At 39.6% G+C, this 19,856-nt stretch overlaps 1 protein-coding gene across 2 annotated transcripts in view; it reads right to left on the bottom strand.

Annotated features, from left to right (window-relative positions):
• The window catches only part of ank2b (ankyrin 2b, neuronal), a 207,712-nt gene that overhangs the window by 147,935 nt on the left and 39,921 nt on the right, over nucleotides 1-19,856 (bottom strand). For both annotated transcript variants that reach the window (XM_049568799.1, XM_049568800.1), the window contains exon 2: nucleotides 4,069-4,170. In XM_049568799.1, the coding sequence (XP_049424756.1) occupies nucleotides 4,069-4,170 (102 nt within the window). The remainder of the gene's footprint in view (nucleotides 1-4,068; nucleotides 4,171-19,856) is intronic.

The following is a 19,856-nucleotide window of genomic DNA, read 5'->3' as shown; positions in this document are numbered from 1 at the left end:
TGTGTAAAACCCACTCCAAGCCTTCTCTCCTCCCTCTTTCCGGTAGGAGGGACGGAGGTGCAAAAGAGGAGTAGCTATGCCAGCACGCACGGTGGGCCAAACTTGCAAAATCCGCCCGGCCACACCCAGTTGGCGAAGCGCAGGTGTTTGTTTGCTTTCTGTAGTCCAACACCAGTAACTAACTGGTTAATTTATTAAAAAAAAAAAAAAGACAAAAAAGAAACACAAAATGGTGTGTAACCATTTCGAGGTGGTGAAATCTTAATGTTTTGTATAGTAAGTCTTGCTTTTCATTTAATTTCTTGTTGGCTTTGCTGACAGACTTACGGCCAACTGCGTTAAGTTAGCACAATGTTTCTGCTCTTCGGTTGGGACAATGTTACTAGCAGTCATTGCAGAATGAGTGGTGCCAAAGATGCTCTTTCACAGTTTATCAATTGCCTCTGGTGGCTCCCACCCAGCCCGGTTGGTGCACAGTGCAGTAAACTGAAGAGTAGTAAAATCAAACTTCTGGACCAACATTCATAAAAGGTTGCCACGACAGGTGACAATGTTTCGAACAAAGATGTTGCTACAGAAAAGGTCTTTACTCTAAAACATGCAGCTCAGAAGATATATACAATCAGCACAGTTTCAAGGTGGACAGGCAAGATAAGTGTCACCAATTCAACATCTGACCAAAGGTCTCCCATTCTCTTCCTGAAATACGATGTTGAATAATGGCCAGGAAAGTGTTCATTATGATGTCACAGTGAAGCTGACCTTTGACCTTTTGGATTAAAAATCTCTTCAATGTGTGATTTTATCCTATTAGACATTTGTGGAAAATTCTGTCATAATAAGTGTAAGAATTCTTAAGTTATGGCCAAAAACATGTTTTGTGAGGCAATAGTGGCCCTGACATTTGACCATCACGTTTTAATTAGGCCATCCTTGAGTCCAGGTGGATATTTGTGCCAAAAATATGAAATAATTCCCTCAAAGTGTTCTTGAGATATAGTGTTCATAAAAATTAGACAAATGAGGTGACAGTGACCCTGACCTTTGACTACTAAAATCTAATCAGTTCATCGATTAGTCCAAGTGGACATTTGTGCCGAATTTGAAGATATTTCCTCAAGGCATTCCTGAGATATTGCATTCACAGGAAAAGCATGGACGGATGGTCAGTCCAAAAACATAATGACCCCAGCCACAGCACCTAGCTCAGTAAGTAACTAAAAGGAGTCGGTTTTCTTTTGGCATGCTGATTTGATATATGATATCTACTGTGATTAATTCTGAAACCTGTTAATGCACCACTCAGCTGAGATGCAGTAGGACAGAAACATAGCTGGAGAGAAACATACAAACACAGGAGCTCAAAATATCATCAAGGGCACAAGTGATGGTGGTGCCACCATCTTTCCAACCACATGAGTTGACAACAAAAAGTCTTCACACACCACAGAGCCACCAACAAATATTAAATTTCCACTCCATGTGACTTTTGTTTACAGGGCTGGCCATAATGGCCGTTGCCAGGACAGGACTGTTGACATCCTATCAGGTTTCACTGCCCCACTCATCCATGGCTGGAATGCTAATGGGCTTAGAGGAGACTAGATAATGACTAGGCCTAAATAAAGAAACTCTCCATGATCAAACACAGTCCTCTCCCCCACTACATTGAAAGGACATTTTCATTAGTGGTGGACAACATGAGCACATTAGCACTTAGAATTATACATTCTGTGGATTGTTTGCTAAAGAGACAGCACCGCTGGGCTTACTTAACAGGCAAAAATATATGACTGTGTGTAATGCAAACAACGTCCCTGGTAGTGATGAAACCCACAGAGAAGTATCATCCTGCTGAGCATCTTAGCTTCTTTCAGCTCATTATGTTAGTGTTAGGTTTTGCTAACATGTTAGAAATAACAACTTCAGAGGTGATAAATGGCAAAAAAATCACTCATTGCTAAAAATCACTTTTTTCTGAACCTGTGCACTTGGCTGTTGGAAAAAAGTATAACAATGCTGTTGCTTGTTATCCATGGCACATTTCGTATTTCCAATTACAATTGGACTCTGCTGTTGAGAAAATAAATAAAACTTGGCTGTTGGAAAAAAGTATAACAATGCTGTTGCTTATTATCCATGGCACATTTCGTATTTCCAATTACAAGTGGACTCTGCTGTTGAGAAAATAAATAAAACTTCTAGAGCTGACCTGTTTGAAGGTGCTAGAAATAAAAACAAAAAAGAAGTTCCTCTATTTATCACAAAGTATTCCCATTGTGCTGAAAGAATCAAACCGATCTTGCATAGATCCTCTTCTAACAAATGTCTTTAATGATCCCCCTAGAGTTGTCTTCTCAAGAGGTAGAAACCTGAGAGATGCATTAGTCCATTCAGACTTGCCTCCTCTAGAAATTTCGACACAACACACTCTTGCTCCTGTCGCAGATGGTAACTATAGATGTGGTGCCTGTGCGCAATGCAACAGTACTTACAAATGTAGAGATTTCAAACATAGCTCCATAAGATAAGTAAAAACATGACCTATCCTGTTGCAGCGCACTTTATTGAGGCTGGACATCCTATATCTGCTCTGCGTTATATAGGGATTGAAAAAGTATGTCTTCCTAGAAGAGGGGGTGATTTCGATCTTCTTTTGTTGAAAAGAGAAGCTTTCTGGATCTATACTTTAAATACTCTTGCTCCCAGTGGCCTTAAAGTTGAGTGTGACCTTAAACTTTTTCTTATGTCTTATAGGCATTGTGATGCATTTTCTAAACCTTTATCCTTAACTTCCTTGTATGTAGATTGTTCTAAATCCTTAAACATTTTTCCAAAATTCCTAAAATTTAACTTTTTTCTATTTCAATTATCTACCATTACTATTGTAAGTAGATTTTTTCTAAATTCATTTTTTTCCTAAAAATTCTTTTTCTAAAATTGTTTTCAAAATTTAACATTTTTCTACTAAATCATTAACAATTGTGTTTCATATATCTAGATGTCTTTTTTCAAAGTCTTAACAATTGTTTTGAAAACAGGAGTATTCTGTTCTTTTCCACTTTAAGTGGTGTTTAAATGCATTTTTCTCTTCCTGATTTAGCTGTATTTAACATAATAATACTTTTTATTGTCTACTACTTTTTGATAACTGAAAAGAATGTAACTGTTTTTGAACTGTACTTTTGAATTGTCTATATTCTGTCTTTTTTAGTCTTTAAGATTATACTTGAATGGAAATTGAGCCTTGATCTTATTGTGCTTTTTTCTTGTCTCATCTGTGTGGCAATTTGTGTTGATTGTCGGCTCCTCCCATGGCATGTGCCTGTAATTGAAGACACTCCCTCTCATCATAGAACTCACCTGTGTGTCCTATAAAATGTTTGGTAGCTCAGTGTCTTGTAAAACCCTGATATAGACGGTCTAGTCAAAACGTTGATACTTGACTAAAAGAAAATATTTTTGCATCGAGTCTTAGAGTGTGCGCCTGACATCTTTTTTCACATTTTGTATTTCCAACATAAATGTATATCTGAAAATATTTATACACTCACTTTTCACTTCATTACATTTTGACTTGTCATAGCAGGAAAAGCATGGTTGTAACCAATAACATTAACAACGGCTCCATTTTTGTAGCTCAATAAGTAAAGCCATTGAAGAAGCATGCATGTTAGAACTCAGAAATGAAATGAAGTCATCATCAAATATTTAAAATTCTTATGTTGTGTCTGGGCCCCTGCTCTCAAGCCTCAGATAGCTTATCAGAGTGTCCCATGTCTTATGACTGAATTTTTACTGTTTTGTGGACAAACTTTGTGAATTGAATAGCCAACTAACAGTCTTAACAGTAATTTGTTTGACTTTATATCATACTTCCTAAGACAGGTTTGTAGGGGAGCCTCCCAGCAGGTGTTATTGTGTTTTATGTTGTCTTACAATGCATTCCCACACTTCCATCAAAATGTACCATGTATCAAAAAAGAAAAAAAAACCTCCATATTGTGCCACCATTTGTAGTGTGTGAGTGTGGCGGTTGTGAATGATATTATGTGACCTGTTTCCTACCTGATTGCAGGTGCTGATGTCCACTCCCCCTTTCAGATACTCCAAAACCTTTTCAATGTTCCCTGCTCTTGCTGCTCGCAGGAAACTGGTGTTACTGTCCGACTGGAAGAGATACAGGAAAAATAAATAAATAAAAAGTAAAAAAAAAATAAATAAATAAATAAATTTACATAATGTCCAAACTACATTTACATCAGTTGACTTACAGTAATGGAATTGTTGGTAGGGATGCATGATATTGGATTTTTTGCTGATATCCAATATACTGACATGTAACAACTCATTTGACCGCTAGCCAATACCAATATCTACGTATGTCCACTCTTTTCCCCACCTAATTTTAGTGATCATCAAGTGTCCTCTGTAGTGGAATGAACCTCATATTATGCATTCATACACTTATCATGATGGACAATAGAGCAGATGGAGACATGAAATACAATACTTTTCAATGTATGTGATATTCATTCATTGAGCAAAATCCGAAAAACCATGTTGGCCAATTCTAAAAGTTCATTTTAAAGCTAATATCACTTAGATATATAGATTATATATAGATGATGTGCCAATATTATCATGCATCCCTAGCCGTTGGCAGTTAGCTACCATGATTAACCACTGACTGATCATAGACAGTCAATGCAGTAAGTGGCTTACTGCTGCTTCCACTATCTCAGCAGAAGTTGCACCTATAATCATTTCTACAGTAGCGCTGTAAGGAATAACGTGGTTAGGTGCTATACTTTGCTATCATGCAAAGTATAGCACCATATCATGCTATCATGGTGCTATACTTTACCATGATACTGCAACATTTTCTGAGACAATTATCATACCGTGACAATCTCATAGTGTTGCAACTCTGGTCACAACTATACTGTGTAAAAGTAGAAACTGCCAATAGAGTGTTGCTACAGTCATTCTCTGGCTGCAGTGACAGTGCAGAGATGCCAAGAGCACAAATGTGGAAGACACAGAAACACTCAGTGTGTTTGCATGCACAGTTGAGTGGAGCTACGGTTATAGTTCCACTAGGCCATTTAATCATACTACTGTCCTTGTCTCAGTATACAAGCATGGGAAGGGAATCATTTTATTGACCGAAGTATGTCCGACTCCGCTACGATAGGTGTCGATATGCCCCCTTTCAGCTTGTTAGTATTGGACCTTTTTCCGGTTGACCTTTTTTGTCACAGACCGAACAATCAAAAAACAAGTTAGCTAGCGGCAAACTGGTACCATGGTGATCAACTTTACAGCTCTGTATATTTTGTACGTGCTGTACGTGCTTTACTTTTTCTTTTTTTCCCCTCTTCTTCTGTTACGCATTTAATGCTATTTCATTTCTGGGTTGAGCGCCTAGGCCAGTTTGGTTCTGATTGAAAGTATACATGCAGGAGAAATTCAACTCCCAATCGCATTTTCTAGGTGTGTTAGTCTAACTTTAAGAAATTTGATTTAGTATGATTTCAGTGGGACTCTGTTGACATGTATTTCAAAAGTCTGTTTTTTGTCAGACTAACACAATAAATCCATTTTCTCTAATGTCATGTAAACATAGTGAATAACCAATCAGAGCAGACTAAGCTTTTTCAGAAGGGGGGCTTAAGAAGACAGGTGCTATAAATGGAGCATTTCAGACAGAGCCTGCACACAGATATATTCAGGCAGACAGTATGTGACAAATAACATGCTTTTTGAACATTAAAACATGTAACCATGTTCTAATAGAAACCCCAAATACAAGTATGAACCTAAATGAGCATAACATGAGACCTTTAACATTGAATGTAAACATAAATTACCGTTTGTTTGTTAACAAGAAAACCCTGCAGGGCCCCTTTAACTGTGACTTTTGCTCTACTGGCAGTTGTTGTATGCATGGCATACTGGATCTAATCTTATGTATGTATGCTGTTTGTAATTTGTCACTCTATGAAGGAGTTTGAATTGCTTTTGTATGAGACTGTGCTCTAAAAACTGGTACATAATTATCTATCCTAGTGGCTTGTGCAGATCTTTTTATTTTTTAATTTTCTATGGACGAAAGACAAATTGGCATTCAACAGAATTGCTCAATAAATCATTATCAGCAATGATTATGCAGCCATAATCATGAGGATACGGTTTCCTTAGAGCATAATAATGTTTATGTTGGGCGTTTGGGAAGGACATGTCCCCTGTTTGTTTTTGGATGCTGAGTGAGCTGCAGTTGGAAACAGACCAGGACTGTAAGGAGGCAGAATGATTCAGCATTTTTTTCTCCTGGTGCTTTGACTAAAGCTAAATCCTGGCTCACATACAGCTCGTTTAAAGCTCCTGGCTCTCTGCTCCTCCTGTGGAAAAACACTGTGTGATGCTTATTTTTACTGCATTTAAACTGTGTTATTCCTTCCAACATGGGGTCAGAGGTCAGATTTAGAGAGACTGTAGCACAACAACTGGAGGACGGTGGGGACTCACTGTCTTGTCCATGGATGCTTCGGCAGATATTCTGTGTTGTTTTATCTTAGCTGTGTAATACTCACAGACTGCAGCACTGATGATGTATAAAATGAGCAGTGACACTGCTGCACTGATGCCTACCTCACACACGTACATTTAGTCCTGCTCTGATGTTTCTGGCTGACCTGCAGTCAGCTGCTGTTTGACTGCTGCAGAGAACTGCATTGCATCACTCAAATTCACAGCTACTGGAGCTTTCTGCTATATTGCCACAATCACCTCCGAGGACAGTACTCATCTGTTAGTCCACAATCTACGCGTAAGTTTTCAAGTTTGTATTACAGCTTACTATTCATCCCAATACACCACAAAAGTCAACTGGCAGAGACTTGAAGCCTCTCAGAGATACATGATGCAACTGCATGTATATAACTATCAGTCCCTCCAGGATCTCGCAGCACAAAAAACTTTAATTTGCATCCCAAAACCCTTGAATTTGTGGGCAATTTTGTCCAAAATTGCGGTAAAAATTGCAGCATTTTTATGTGGATTTTTTTTGCGGGAAATTGTGGCAAATGACAAAAATTGCGGCAAATGACAAGAGAAAAAAAAAAGTTTTTTTTTTTAAAACTACTACCTCCAAAAAAATAAGTCGTAATCACTTGCAAAAATAATCATACTGAATATTACAAAAATAGCTGCAAATGTTATTTATAGTTCTCTTCTTTAGCTTTATTTAATTAGTTTCAAAACATGGACTCCAATAATGTTGCAAAAAATCCTGAGTGAATATTGTAGCTCTCAAACCAGGCAATGTGACTGTAAAACAACATGTAAGCTACATCTTCTGTAAACATAACATTTTAATAAATTCAACACATATCGTATGCATTTAAGCAGTGCAAATTCTTATGTCAATACAGAGCGTTTCTCCATACTGCAATGCCATTAGTGCAATTTGATGACGTTTCAAATGACGTTGCATGCGCGATGACTTCCGGTCAGCCGGAAAATGTGGAAAAATGCAGAAAAAAATCACGGGACTTTTGAAAAATTGCAAGCCCCCGCAAATATTGCGGACCTTCATTAAATTTGCGTTAATTATTACAATCACAAGATTGCAATTTTCTGGAGGGATCTCCATATACATGCAGTGAAAGGCTCAGGCATATGAGGGCATGGGTGAAACTAGAATTATCGGTTGTAGGCCTCCATGCACCAGTCAAGTTTCTCTTACAGTTTACATCCATGTCTGTAAAAACATGGATGATTCATACACATCTTCCCCCTGGCAGCACAGAGGATCAATACAATCAGTACAGTTTCAAGATTAGTGTCACCAATTCAGTATCTGACCAAATGTTTCCCCCTTCTCTTCCTGAGATATGATGTTGAGTTATGGCCAGAAAAGTGTTGTATGCAGAACATTATGATGTCACAGGTCAGTTAACCTTTGACATTTTGGAAATAAAATGTCATCACTTCAATATTTTATCCTATTAGACATTTGTGTAATCTTTTGTCATATTTAACGTAAGAATTCTTGAGTTATGGCCAAAAACATTTTTTGTGGGGTCACACTGACCTTAGTCTCGCTCACCAGACCTTTCTCAAAAAAAGAAGGTCTGGCTGGGCCGACTCTCACTTTGAGATTGGAGAAAAAAATGCCCTGGCTGCTTGTATTTCTTTCAACCAATCACAATTGTTCTTGACGGTGCCACAGCAACGGTGCGCTTGCAAAAATATTGCTGGGGGAAACAGGTTTTGGTGTAACACGCCCACAAAAATATCGCCTACAGGACGCGAACCATGGCAGAAAAATGGCTACATCCCTGCAAGATCAAACATCGTAAAAGTTAGTAAAGGACGTGTTGAAAACTGCAACCAGAGGTGGTAGGGCGGGACTTTCAGCGGGTGGCTCGTTCCGCCCAATGAGAGGCTGATCTTTGCAGCGAACTTCCACCCACTCAGACTACACTGACCTTGACCTTTGACCACCAAATTCTAATCAGTTTATACTTCAGTCCAAGTGGACATCTGTGTCGAATTTTAAGAAATTCCCCTAAGCTGTTCTTGAGATCACAAGAGTGACACAGACACAGACAAAGTCACAGTGACCTTGACTTTTGACCGCCAAACTCTAATCAGTTTGAGTCCATGTGAATGTTTGTAACAAATTTGAAAAAAATTCCCTCAAGGTGTTCTTGAGTTCAAGGCATTCCTGAGATACTGCATTCACGAGAATGGGAAAGACAAGGTCACAGTGACCTTAACCTTTGACCACCAAAATCTGATCAGTTCATTGTTAAACCCAAATGGACATTTTTGCCAAATTTGAAGAAATGTCCTCAAGACATTCGTGAGATATTGCATATAAAAGGATGAGACAGACACAAGGTCACAGTAACCTTGACCTTTGACCTATGACCACCAAAAATGAATCACATCCAAGGGAATGTCTCTACCAAATTTGAAAAAAAAAAAACATCCCTTGAGGTGCTCTTGAGATATTGTGTTCATTTTCATTGGACTTATGGCCGTATGTATGGACAACCCGAAAACGTAATGCCTCCAGCTACGGCTATCGCCAGCACAGTGGCATAAGAAAAACAGAAAGTCCACATGGCACATGGCCTGTACTTAAGCCTGGAAAGCGATGTTCATCCAGCCTCATACATATTCTTACAGGGTCAGCATTGTTTCTAGCAGCACCGCACAAAGCAGCCATTCCCACAATCATGTCTGTGTGATAATATCCTCACATTCCCTCCAAAGCTGCAGCATCACATTATGCAAGACCTTGCCCTAATCATTGTCCTGCAACTGACTGGTTGCTATAGTGACACTTAGACCAACAAGACTCTGAGACAAGTGGGGCTTTTGAATGGAAAACACTTATCATTGAGGAGAAAGGGAGAATTGTGGCAGCCAGCTTCCTACAGAAATTGTTTCATAACTCCTGGTTATAAGGAGCTTAGTCAGTTTGTCACTCTCTTTAATGGGGAAATGCTTTGAATGTGCTGTGCATATCAGAAAAAGTGATGTAAGAGGCCTACAGTCTCATGAAGGTCATGTTTGGGTGAGTGTCATAAATAGGCATAGAAATAAAGAATAAGTCAATAAAGGAACATTAGTCAGGCATGAAGGTCACTGCTTTTCTGCTTCTTTCACCATACTTAAACAAGTACATTGTCAAAAGGAGTTAGGCAGTAGAAATAAAGATAAATATCCCTAACAACACTGACTACACCATGTGTATCTTTATATATAATCATATCATATGCGTCCTTTCTATAACATTCTGTTCCTGCTTTTGTTTCAGCTCGTGCCTAGACACATTACTTCATGACTTAATGAAACCTACCAAGCATGACAAAGCCCAGTGCTGAAGCTCCTCCTCCATCACATTACATCACACCTTCATTTACAAAGTAACCGTCTCTTATCAGTGAAGCGCGAAGAGCTTTATCAATAATGCAAACCAATCCCCCAACACCCCTACACACACACTGTGAGAGACCAGAGCCCAGGCTGGGAGCATCCTCGCCCCTCCCAGTTACCACAGAGACAAGCACTGCCCTCTCCGGAGGTAACCATGACAACAAGGCTCTGGCTGTCAGCAGAGCCAGGAAAGTAGGCACAGAAAACATGAAGGGCATCGCTCTTCCTTTAGAGCTGTCTATCAGCACAGCAGTATGCTATGGCATCACGTGAGACATGCCGGATCTTTAGCTGTGTGGGCGTGTTTGAGTGTATCAAGTCTGGACAATTTCAAAGGCAAACAAACACAGACACACAGACACAGAAACACAGAAACACACCTCTGGTGTTAATAAAGCAGCAACCTCCAGGGCTAAAAAGTAAAGCCAACACAGAAGTGCCAAAAATTGCAGTTCCCCTAATGTCCACTTGAGGCTGGCTCCGAGAGTGAGTAAATCCCCATATAGACCATTTCAAACTGAACAACATAAACATTCTAAATAGGTCCCTTTGTATTTCCTGTTTGAATTTATGTTAATGAAGAAGCTGACAGGAAGTAACAGGGACCAAAGTTGTTGCCCTAGCAACAGAATAGAAATGAAACTGTCCATACCCCCATATTAAAATACCCAACTTTACTGCAGAAATAAACATGTTTAGAGCCTGGAACAAAAACAGTTTTGGTCTTTATAGGTAATTTCCTCATTCATAACAGTTGAACAGGGGTAATATTTATATAACTCACCTGCTAAAATGTTATTAAGGCTTAAAGATATGCATAAACAAGGGCGTGACAGATGGGTGCTGTCTGTTGGCAAGTCGCTACTACAGCAATAATGCTGGTTAGGTAACATAACCATGGGGTAACCCCGGTTTCACAGAGAATAGGTGTAGCCATAGCTATCACTATTTAAGTGTATTTTTAGTTCATGAAAGTTAATTATAAGGTTTAGGTTTAGTGTTTGGTTGTACAAAAAGACCCTCTAATGCCCACTTAAGACCAATGTTTGGGATGAGATGAAACCGTTTCAGAACATTGCAGAGAAAAGCTGCAGTGGTATGAACTGGCTGGTCTGAACTTGACTCCAGCTGGCTGATGATGTCACCTGCAACTCAGCTGGTCAAACTAGGTTTTAGAGCGTAAAGCATATCATCTGTTTCAACAGAGAAACGCTTGGTGGTCAAGTCTCCTGGTCAAGCCAAAATGACCGACATGGTGTGCCGGTGTTGAACGATGGGTCACTGCAGCTGTTCAATGTATGTGTTTATCATCCCCCCCCCACCTCCCCCCCACACACACACGTTTCCACTGACTGATTAATTGGTGCTGGTTATTTATATTATTGTGATGTATTTATTATGAATACAGTCCATCTGATGCTAGTTTTGTTTCTGTTTTTCATCGTTTCATCACTACTAGCTGCGAGGTTCGTAAGGACAGAGGGATGTCGTATGCTGTAAAGCCCTGTGAGGCAAATTTGGGATTTGTGATATTGGGCTTTATAAATAAAACTGAAATTGAAATTACTACAGTAGTAGTTACATTGGTGTGGTCTGTCAGTTGTTGTTTTTTAAAGATATTTTTTGGGCATTTTTGCCACAGGCTGGAGTCGAACCCGGGCCACTGTGGCAACAGCCTTGTACATGGGACGCCTGCTCTATCCACTAAGCCTCCAACGCCACAAATGTCAGGTGTTTAGAACCTTGCAGAACAGTTTATTGCAAATAGTTACCTGTTTCAACTCGTCTTGTTGCTCATCTTTGGTCTGAACTGGGCTTAAGGAGTCAAATATTTAGTTTTTCTGTACATTTTAATTTTAATTTGTTTTAAGCCTGGGGTGGCACGGTGGTGTGGTGGTTAGCACTGTTGCCTCACAGCAAGAGGGTTGCTGGTTCAATCCCAGGTGTGGAAGCCCCTCTGTGCAGAGCCTGCATGTTCTCCCCATGTCAGCGTGGGCTCTCTCCAGGCACCCCGGCTTCCTCCCACAGTCCAGAGACATGCAGATTGGGGACTAGGTTAATTGATAACTCTAAATTGGCCGTAGGTGTGAATGTGAGCATGAATGGTTGTTTGTCTCTATGTGTCAGCCCTGCAATAGTCTGGCGACCTGTCCAGGGTGTACCCTGCCTCTCACCCAGTGTCAGCTGGGATAGGCTCCAGCCCCTCTGCGACCCCCAAGAGGATGAAGCGGTTAGAAGATGAATGAATGAATGAATGTTTTAAGCCTGTTTTTTTCACTCTCAAAAATGAGCATTATCACGGTTAATCATATCTGCAAATGCAACACGCTAACCAAGCTAGCAGCTAGCATTAGCATTCAAATAGAGACACTTCTGGCTCCAAAAATCCAAGATGCAGCACATGAGCTTAACCAAGCCAATAGATTAAACTCATGGTACATGTAGGCTACTGACATTCAACCAAGTCTCAACAACTTTCTTTAAGGTAAGGAGTTTCTCAGCTCATCATGGCCACCATCCTGAGCACTTAGGCTATGCCAATTCTTGGTTTTGCATTTAAGAATAAAAGATCATTCTTAGTTTAAGTGTTAAAGGTTTGACAAAGTAATCTTAAGGTCCATGATGGCCATTTAGTATGATTGGAAGATGTAGAAAAGGCTAGTACCCTAAGTAAATCAAACAAATTTTGTCAAACTATTGTTTCCAAGGTCAAGAATTACTTTTCATGCTCAAATCTAATAGACCCTTTCCATGACAGACATTTTGACCCATTCCCTCAATAAGTTATTAATTGCATCTGTGCTTTCCCTGCAATATGTTAAAACAGCTGCCTTAAAAAGGCCTTCAACACTTCTTTTGGTCTCACCCAAAGCTAAACACACAAGTTCTTGTCAGACTTTTTAAGTGCTTCTCAGGAGTATTTAACTGTGATATTACACCCATGCACTGCCATCTTGGGCAGAACCTAATATCTATTGGCTCTGTCCCACTTGCAACAAAGACAATACACTATGGCATGGTTGTGGGGAAAAATGAATACTGTAATTAAGAAATGGCAGTTAATGTAATGTAATGACTAATGGCAGTGGGGGTCAAATGGAGGTCTGGAAGATCAAGAACACTTTCCAAGAGAGCTGCTTGTAGGATCATTAGAAAGGCAAATCAAAACCCCCGTTTGACTGCAAAAGACCTGCAGGAAGATTTATCAGACTCTGGAGTGGTGGTGCACTGTTCTACTGTGCAGTGACAGCTGCACAGTAGAACAGTGCACCACCAGCCCTGTGGACTGATGACGTTAAAATAAAAGTTTTTGGACACAATGAGCAAAGGTATGTTTGGAGAAAAAAGGGTGCAGAATTTCATGAAAATAACACCTGTCCAACTGTTAAACATGGGGTTAGATTGATCATGCTTTGGGCTTGTGTTGCAGCCAGTGGAACGGGAACATTTCACAGGTAGAGGGAAGAGTGAATTAAATAATTAATGAATTAAATTATTATGATTTAAAAGAGAGGGTGGCTTCTACAACAGGACAATGATCCTAAAACACCTTAAAAACCACAATGGACTACCTCAAGAGGATTAAGCTGGTTTTGCCATGGCCCTCACAGTCCCCTGACCTAAACACAATTAAAAATCTGTGGATATAACTAAAAAAAAACAAAACACAGCGCATCCAAGACAACCCAATAATCTGACAGAGCTAGAAGCTTTTTGCAGGAAGAATACATGAAAATCCCCCAAACAAGAATTGAAAGACCCTTGGCTGGCTACAAAAAGCATTTAGAAGCTGTGAAACTTGCCAAAACTAGGCACTTATCATACAAGGTGTCCAAACTTTTGCTTCAGGTTCTTTTCCTTTTTTATCTTTTTGAAACTGGAAAACGATTGAATCAAAATCTTGTTTGAAATATTGAAGAAATGTGTCATCTTTAACTTTTGGAGATCTAGTCATCTTCTACTTACGTAACTACTCACAGTAAAGGGAATTTTGACAATGGGTGCCCAAACTTATGCATGTCACTGTATGTACTAGTGGATGCTAAAGTGTTAGCTTGGACCTATAAGAACAAGAGTAAGAGCATAATCACACACAGAGGTAGCAACGGTGCCCTTGTTTACTTGATGGAGGAAGCACATTCTATTCCTAGCTGTCAGAACGGAATAACAGTATCTCTGTTTACTAGCAACGGCACTTCTGTGGCTGGCTATGTTTGTGTGTGTGGTTCGGATATTAATATGAGCTCCTTTGGGTTATCCTGCACAAATTAGTCCATGAACATACCCACAGTTTTGAGATAACAAAAGCACTTCAATCAGTGAATCCAATAATCATTACAACCAGTACTCAAGTTGTAAAAAAAAATCAGGGGGGATGGTGGATTTTATCACATGGGGACATAATTTGTGCTGATGACAGTGCAGTGGGTCTGCCATAGCACCACTGCTCTTACATAGTTAGGGTCAAATGCACAGGACAAGTGCAAAATCATTTCTTCTTCTTCTACTTGGGTCAGCCGACGACACTAATAATAATCAAAGTCAATTTTGCTTTTAGAATATTGAATTATAGTGGGGGTTTTTTGTTTTTTTTTTTAAAAAAAAGCAGTTAGTGGTATATGAGCAAAACTGGTATATAAGGGTTAATTTTTAATTGTGATTAATTAAATCATATAGATTAAACAAGAACCCCTTCATGAAAAAAAATGAAAAAGAAATTGGGAAAAATGTTGATCTTTATTGATACAAATACAAATATTGTAGGTTAAAATTCCCAGCTGGGCATGCAGTGAAAATTCATTCATTCGTTCATCTTCTAACCGCTTCATCCTCTTGAGGGTCGCGGGGGGGCTGGAGCCTATCCCAGCTACATCGGGCGAGAGGCGGGGTACACCCTGGACAGGTCGCCAGACTATCGCAGGGCTGACACATAGAGACAAACAACCATTCACGCTCACATTCACACCTATGGACAATTTAGAGTTATCAATTAACCTAGTCCCCAGTCTGCATGTCTTTGGACCGTGGGAGGAAGCCGGAGTGCTCGGAGAGAACCCACGCTGACATGGGGAGAACATGCAAACTCCACACAGAAGGGCTCCCACACCCGGGATTGAACCGGCAACCCTCTTGCTGTGAGGCGAGAGTGCTAACCACCACACCACCGTGCCGCCCGGAGTGAAAATTGAAACTTAAAATATAAAACTATATTAAAAATAAAAATAATACTCTCTGGAATCTGGCAATATAAGAACCATGATGGTGTGACATTCTGTCACTTCACAGTTGTCCAAAATATGTGGTTTGTGCCAGGCGGACATGATTGCTAGTATTTTTTCTTTATTGCAAGAAATTCCATTGACTCATTCACAAGTCAAAAATGTGATTTATCTAGGGATGTCTCGATCCGATATTCGGATTGGTATTGGCCGCCGATTATTAGCAAAAAACGTGCATCGTGTAGCAAGTACACAGGCTAAATTATGGTGATATGGTATGATTATTATATTAGTATTAAGCTAGTTTTTGGGCCTAGGTCTACAGAAGACAGGTTCGATTCTTAGAGGTAGTGGTACAATAAAACACAACAAACAGCACTTCAGATGCGGTTGGTACCATATATTAATGCGTGACAATACATACAGTGACCCCAATATTTACAGTCTGCAGAGCACATGAATTAAATAGAAAAGTGCACTTGACACGTCTGATGCATCAACAACATTCAAATCAAAACCAGTCTCAGTTGTAGCCAATATGGCAGCCGTTCCACACATGATGTTGCGTATCGCAAAGGCCCAGAATTCATAGAGGATGAGACGCTCAAAACAGTCCAGCATGTGCGCCGCAAAGGTAGAGTCCAATATGTCAACTGTCCATGGGCTAGAAGCCTCAAAGTGTGAGTGCGTGTGTGTGTGTGTGTGGGTGTAAGAGAAGGTGAGGGGGGAACAAGGCTGCCAGAGCCTCCTACCAGACCAGGAGAGCTCTTAACTGGGACTGCTCGGCTCCAAGCCAGTGTCTTAGCTCGCCATCGATTCGATTCTGCGTCCGTACAAGCACCTAGCCAATTCCAGAATATTTCTGACGCACCACACGACCAACTTATCCCTCCCCGACGCTGGTTGATGTCTAAAAGGGTTGAATGATGTAACGGTGGCATTTAGAATGATATAACCAAGAATTTATAAGTGAAAATAGTATTTGTTTGTAGCGACCGACCTGTAGCAGCTGCTCCGCATGCTTCCCCTCACCTTCTGAATGAGAGATGGAGCAGACAGCTTGTAACAGGCGCTACGAGCGACGCGATTGGACAGCCGCGGCCTCCCAGGTACGTACGTGACGACGCAACACTACGTGACCGGAACTTACGCACTCATATGGCGGACTTTGTTATATTAATAATGAACAAACATAAAATAACCATTAAATAACAGACGTCCCCCTTGGATTAAATAGATTTTCATCCTGGTTACAATCGATCCAAGAACTCCGATCCAGGTTTTCATGGACCCTATCCAGGTTTTCCGGCCAGCCCAGCGCTCCGTGATTCAAGCAGTCTATTCCAGTGATCTGCTCCAGCACTTACTATCAATCCACCAGGCCAGCATGCAGACACACAGGAAACCTCAGCACCAGGCTGGCACTGACACTACAAAAATAACTGAAAAGGAAAGGCTGCATTGTTTGTTAAATGTCAACAATGTCTTGTGGTGTTAATCTATCTATTTATTTATTTATTTATTTATTAGGGGGCCAAAGCACAAGTGTGTGGAGTCTTGCTGCTATTTTAATTTCAATGTTAGACATTTTAAAGATTTCTTGTGTCGATTTATTTTCTATTTATTAAGGGGCCAAAGCAGCCAAAGCAAACCAGCTATATTTTTTATTTAATGTTAATGTTCAAGTTTAAAGTTTGTTTATTTAACCCTGTTAACAATAAACAGGTCAGTTTTTCATACCAACTGTTGTGGATCATTCTAACTAACCCGATTGCAGTGTTCAACATAACATTTGAACCAATGGGCTGTTGTCTCATCCATCAACTCTGAGAATTTTCATGTTACCATATCATGTTTGTCATGCTTGGAAAACCCTGCATTACAGCAAAACACAGGGAAACAACTTGCTTCTCTCCTTCAGTCAAACTACCTCCTGTTTCTAGTCTTTTATGTAATCCTGGAGAAATGTTTCATATACAGACCCTGTATTTGCTTTTTTAGACATGCGAATGGAGCCACTCTATGCATTACACTGTCATGTGGATGAACGGTGCACCATTTCTAACTCAACAGTCTGAAATGAAATATTCCTACAAAATCTTAATGAAATTTTCAGACATGGTCCCCAGAGGATGAAGCCTTATTACTCTAGTGATCCTCTACTTTTCTTGTAGGTTCTTAGTTTTAATTAGACTAATTTAACCAAAATTAGTGACGTCAGACTCTAAACCTAAACCTTTAAAAATGACATTTAGAATAAAAATAACATAATAGCTGTATTTGGGGATTCATTTGATGCTTATGGGCTGTCAGCTCATATTGTTGGCTAGAATTACCACCTAGCAGTTTCTAGACTCATATGATGCTTCATAATATGGATGTTGATGCAAAGAAGCAACACATTCTAAAATGTCACAATTCAGTATCTGATCCCCTTCTGTCTCTGAGATATGACACTGAATCATGGCCAGAAAAGTGTTTTTGCAGAACATTATGATGTCACACTAAAGTTGATCCTTGACATTTTAAATGTGAAATGTCATCACCTCATTATTTTATCCTGTTTGACATTAGTGAGAAACTTTGTCATACTTAGAATACTTTAATTAATTATTTAAATAAGTCACAGTGACCTTTGACCAACAAATTCTAATTAGTTCATCCTTCATTCAAAGTGGATGTTTGTGCCAAATTTGAATAAGTTTCCTCAAGGCAATCTTGAGATGTCACATTGACGTGAATTAGATGGACCTGAGGTCACAGTGACCTTTGACCTTTAACCACCAACATCTAATCGGTCCATGCCAAGTGGATGCTTGTGTCAAATTCCTCAAGGCATTCTTGAGATATCGCATTCACACAAAATGGGATGAACAGAGGGACAATCCAAAAACATAACACCTCCAGCCACAGCTATCACCGGCTCAGATGCATTATTGAAATCTAAGCATGTTATTATTACTTGTAGGCCTTGTTTTTATTTGTTCAGAGTAAAGTATTGTTATGATACTCACAAATAAAGCCTGTATTACATCTCACCATTGTTTCACATCCAAACAGCAGTTTATTACAGTAATTATCCATTTACACGTTCACAACACAACTGTGTTGACTGATGGCAAAAGGTCAATATGTCAATGAACATTCAGCCGGAAAGGCAGTCTTATTGTTGAAATGTTGCTCAGCTCTAATTGTCACACTGCTGTGCTGTTTCACTGACTTTTCTCCTTGTGTTACTCCTTTCATCCTTTCCTTTTCATTCTGTCAGATAACAGAAGCTCAGCTTGAACCTGTGCTGCCACTGCTCGCTGCAGCCTCCTCCTCCTCCACACAGGCCAATCACAGCAGGCTGGATGCTCCTGTGCCATTTGCTCCGTTACATCAGGGGAAATATCCACCAAAACTTTTTTAACATGCTACCAATTGGTGGCATGAGATGCCATCTGCAAGCAAAGCAAGCCGGATCTTTTTTTTTTTACCAGATTAGTACAAAACTGAAGAACTTCAGTTTACTATATTTAATGTGTATGTAACTTTAAAGGACCATTTGGGTAGTTGTGCATGTTTTTAACATATCCAGTAGTTAGAGAACAATATTAGCGTTTATTTGGATTAATGCCTGTGGCCACATGATCGCTGAAAGTCCGATATTCACTGTCCCTTAAGCTCTTGTTTAGTATCCACCAACTCCTGAGAAAAATATCTGTCTCTTTAGCTGCTAAATGGTCCACTACGTTTCCCTAACCTATTCTTATTCCCAGGTCATCAAATACAGATGCTTTGTCATGCTCTTTGGTGTGTGTTATTGACACAAAAGGGACTCTATTCTATCTATCTGTGTGAGACACAGCTGAAAATATTGTAAAATGTGGTGAATGTTCAGGAACAAAGTTTAGAGTTTATGAAGTTTAGAAAAAAGATCATGTTTTGGGTTAAAATATGTACCTTTATTATGTAGCGTAACACAATGTTACATAAATATGTCATGTGAGTGGTGCCATTGCACAATGTCTCTACACAAATTGCTTTAAAACAACATGATGTAGATAGGTGACTTTTGGTTTCACATTGGACATGAAGTATGGTCTCCTGGGTGAAAGTCTTTTGTTTCCACCTGCCTTTAGTTAAGTATAATACAGTAACATGACCCTTGTCTGACAGGAATTTTATGTCAGTTCAACATAACTTTTTTGTTGTTTGAACATTAATTCTATGTCATATGAACATAAAAAATGGCTTCATAAATTTTAGTCAAATTAACTCAAAACTCAAAAATTGTTGACTTAACATAAAAAATCATGTCAAGCTCACAAAGTTTAGGTTTACAGTGAAATTAGCCGAAAGCCAGATGTGTCTCACAGACACTAAAGGGCACCTTTGGCACTAATATTACACACCGAGGGGGTGACAAAGTGTCAGTGTTTGAGGACCTGGTAATGACAATGGGCTGGTTCACCAGCTAGTTGTCCTGCCTGCAACAAAGTTGGTAAGAGGAAAAACTGAACCAGGGAGGGAGCTGTGGGCTGTACAACCAATTAATTGTGCTGGAAGAGCTAAAAATCTCTGTAGACTTTACAAAGTGCAGAGTGGGTAATTATTCTCTATGAGTATGTCACTAAACGAGCAACACTCTTCTCAGCACATAGTCATTTGACCTTTTAACACAGTTTGAAGTTGCCTCTT

This window comes from Epinephelus fuscoguttatus, linkage group LG23, assembly GCF_011397635.1.
Source record: "Epinephelus fuscoguttatus linkage group LG23, E.fuscoguttatus.final_Chr_v1".
In the NCBI taxonomy this organism is placed as follows: domain Eukaryota; kingdom Metazoa; phylum Chordata; class Actinopteri; order Perciformes; family Serranidae; genus Epinephelus; species Epinephelus fuscoguttatus.
Note: the sequence above shows the minus strand (reverse complement) of the source record. Positions and strands in the feature narration are given on the sequence as shown.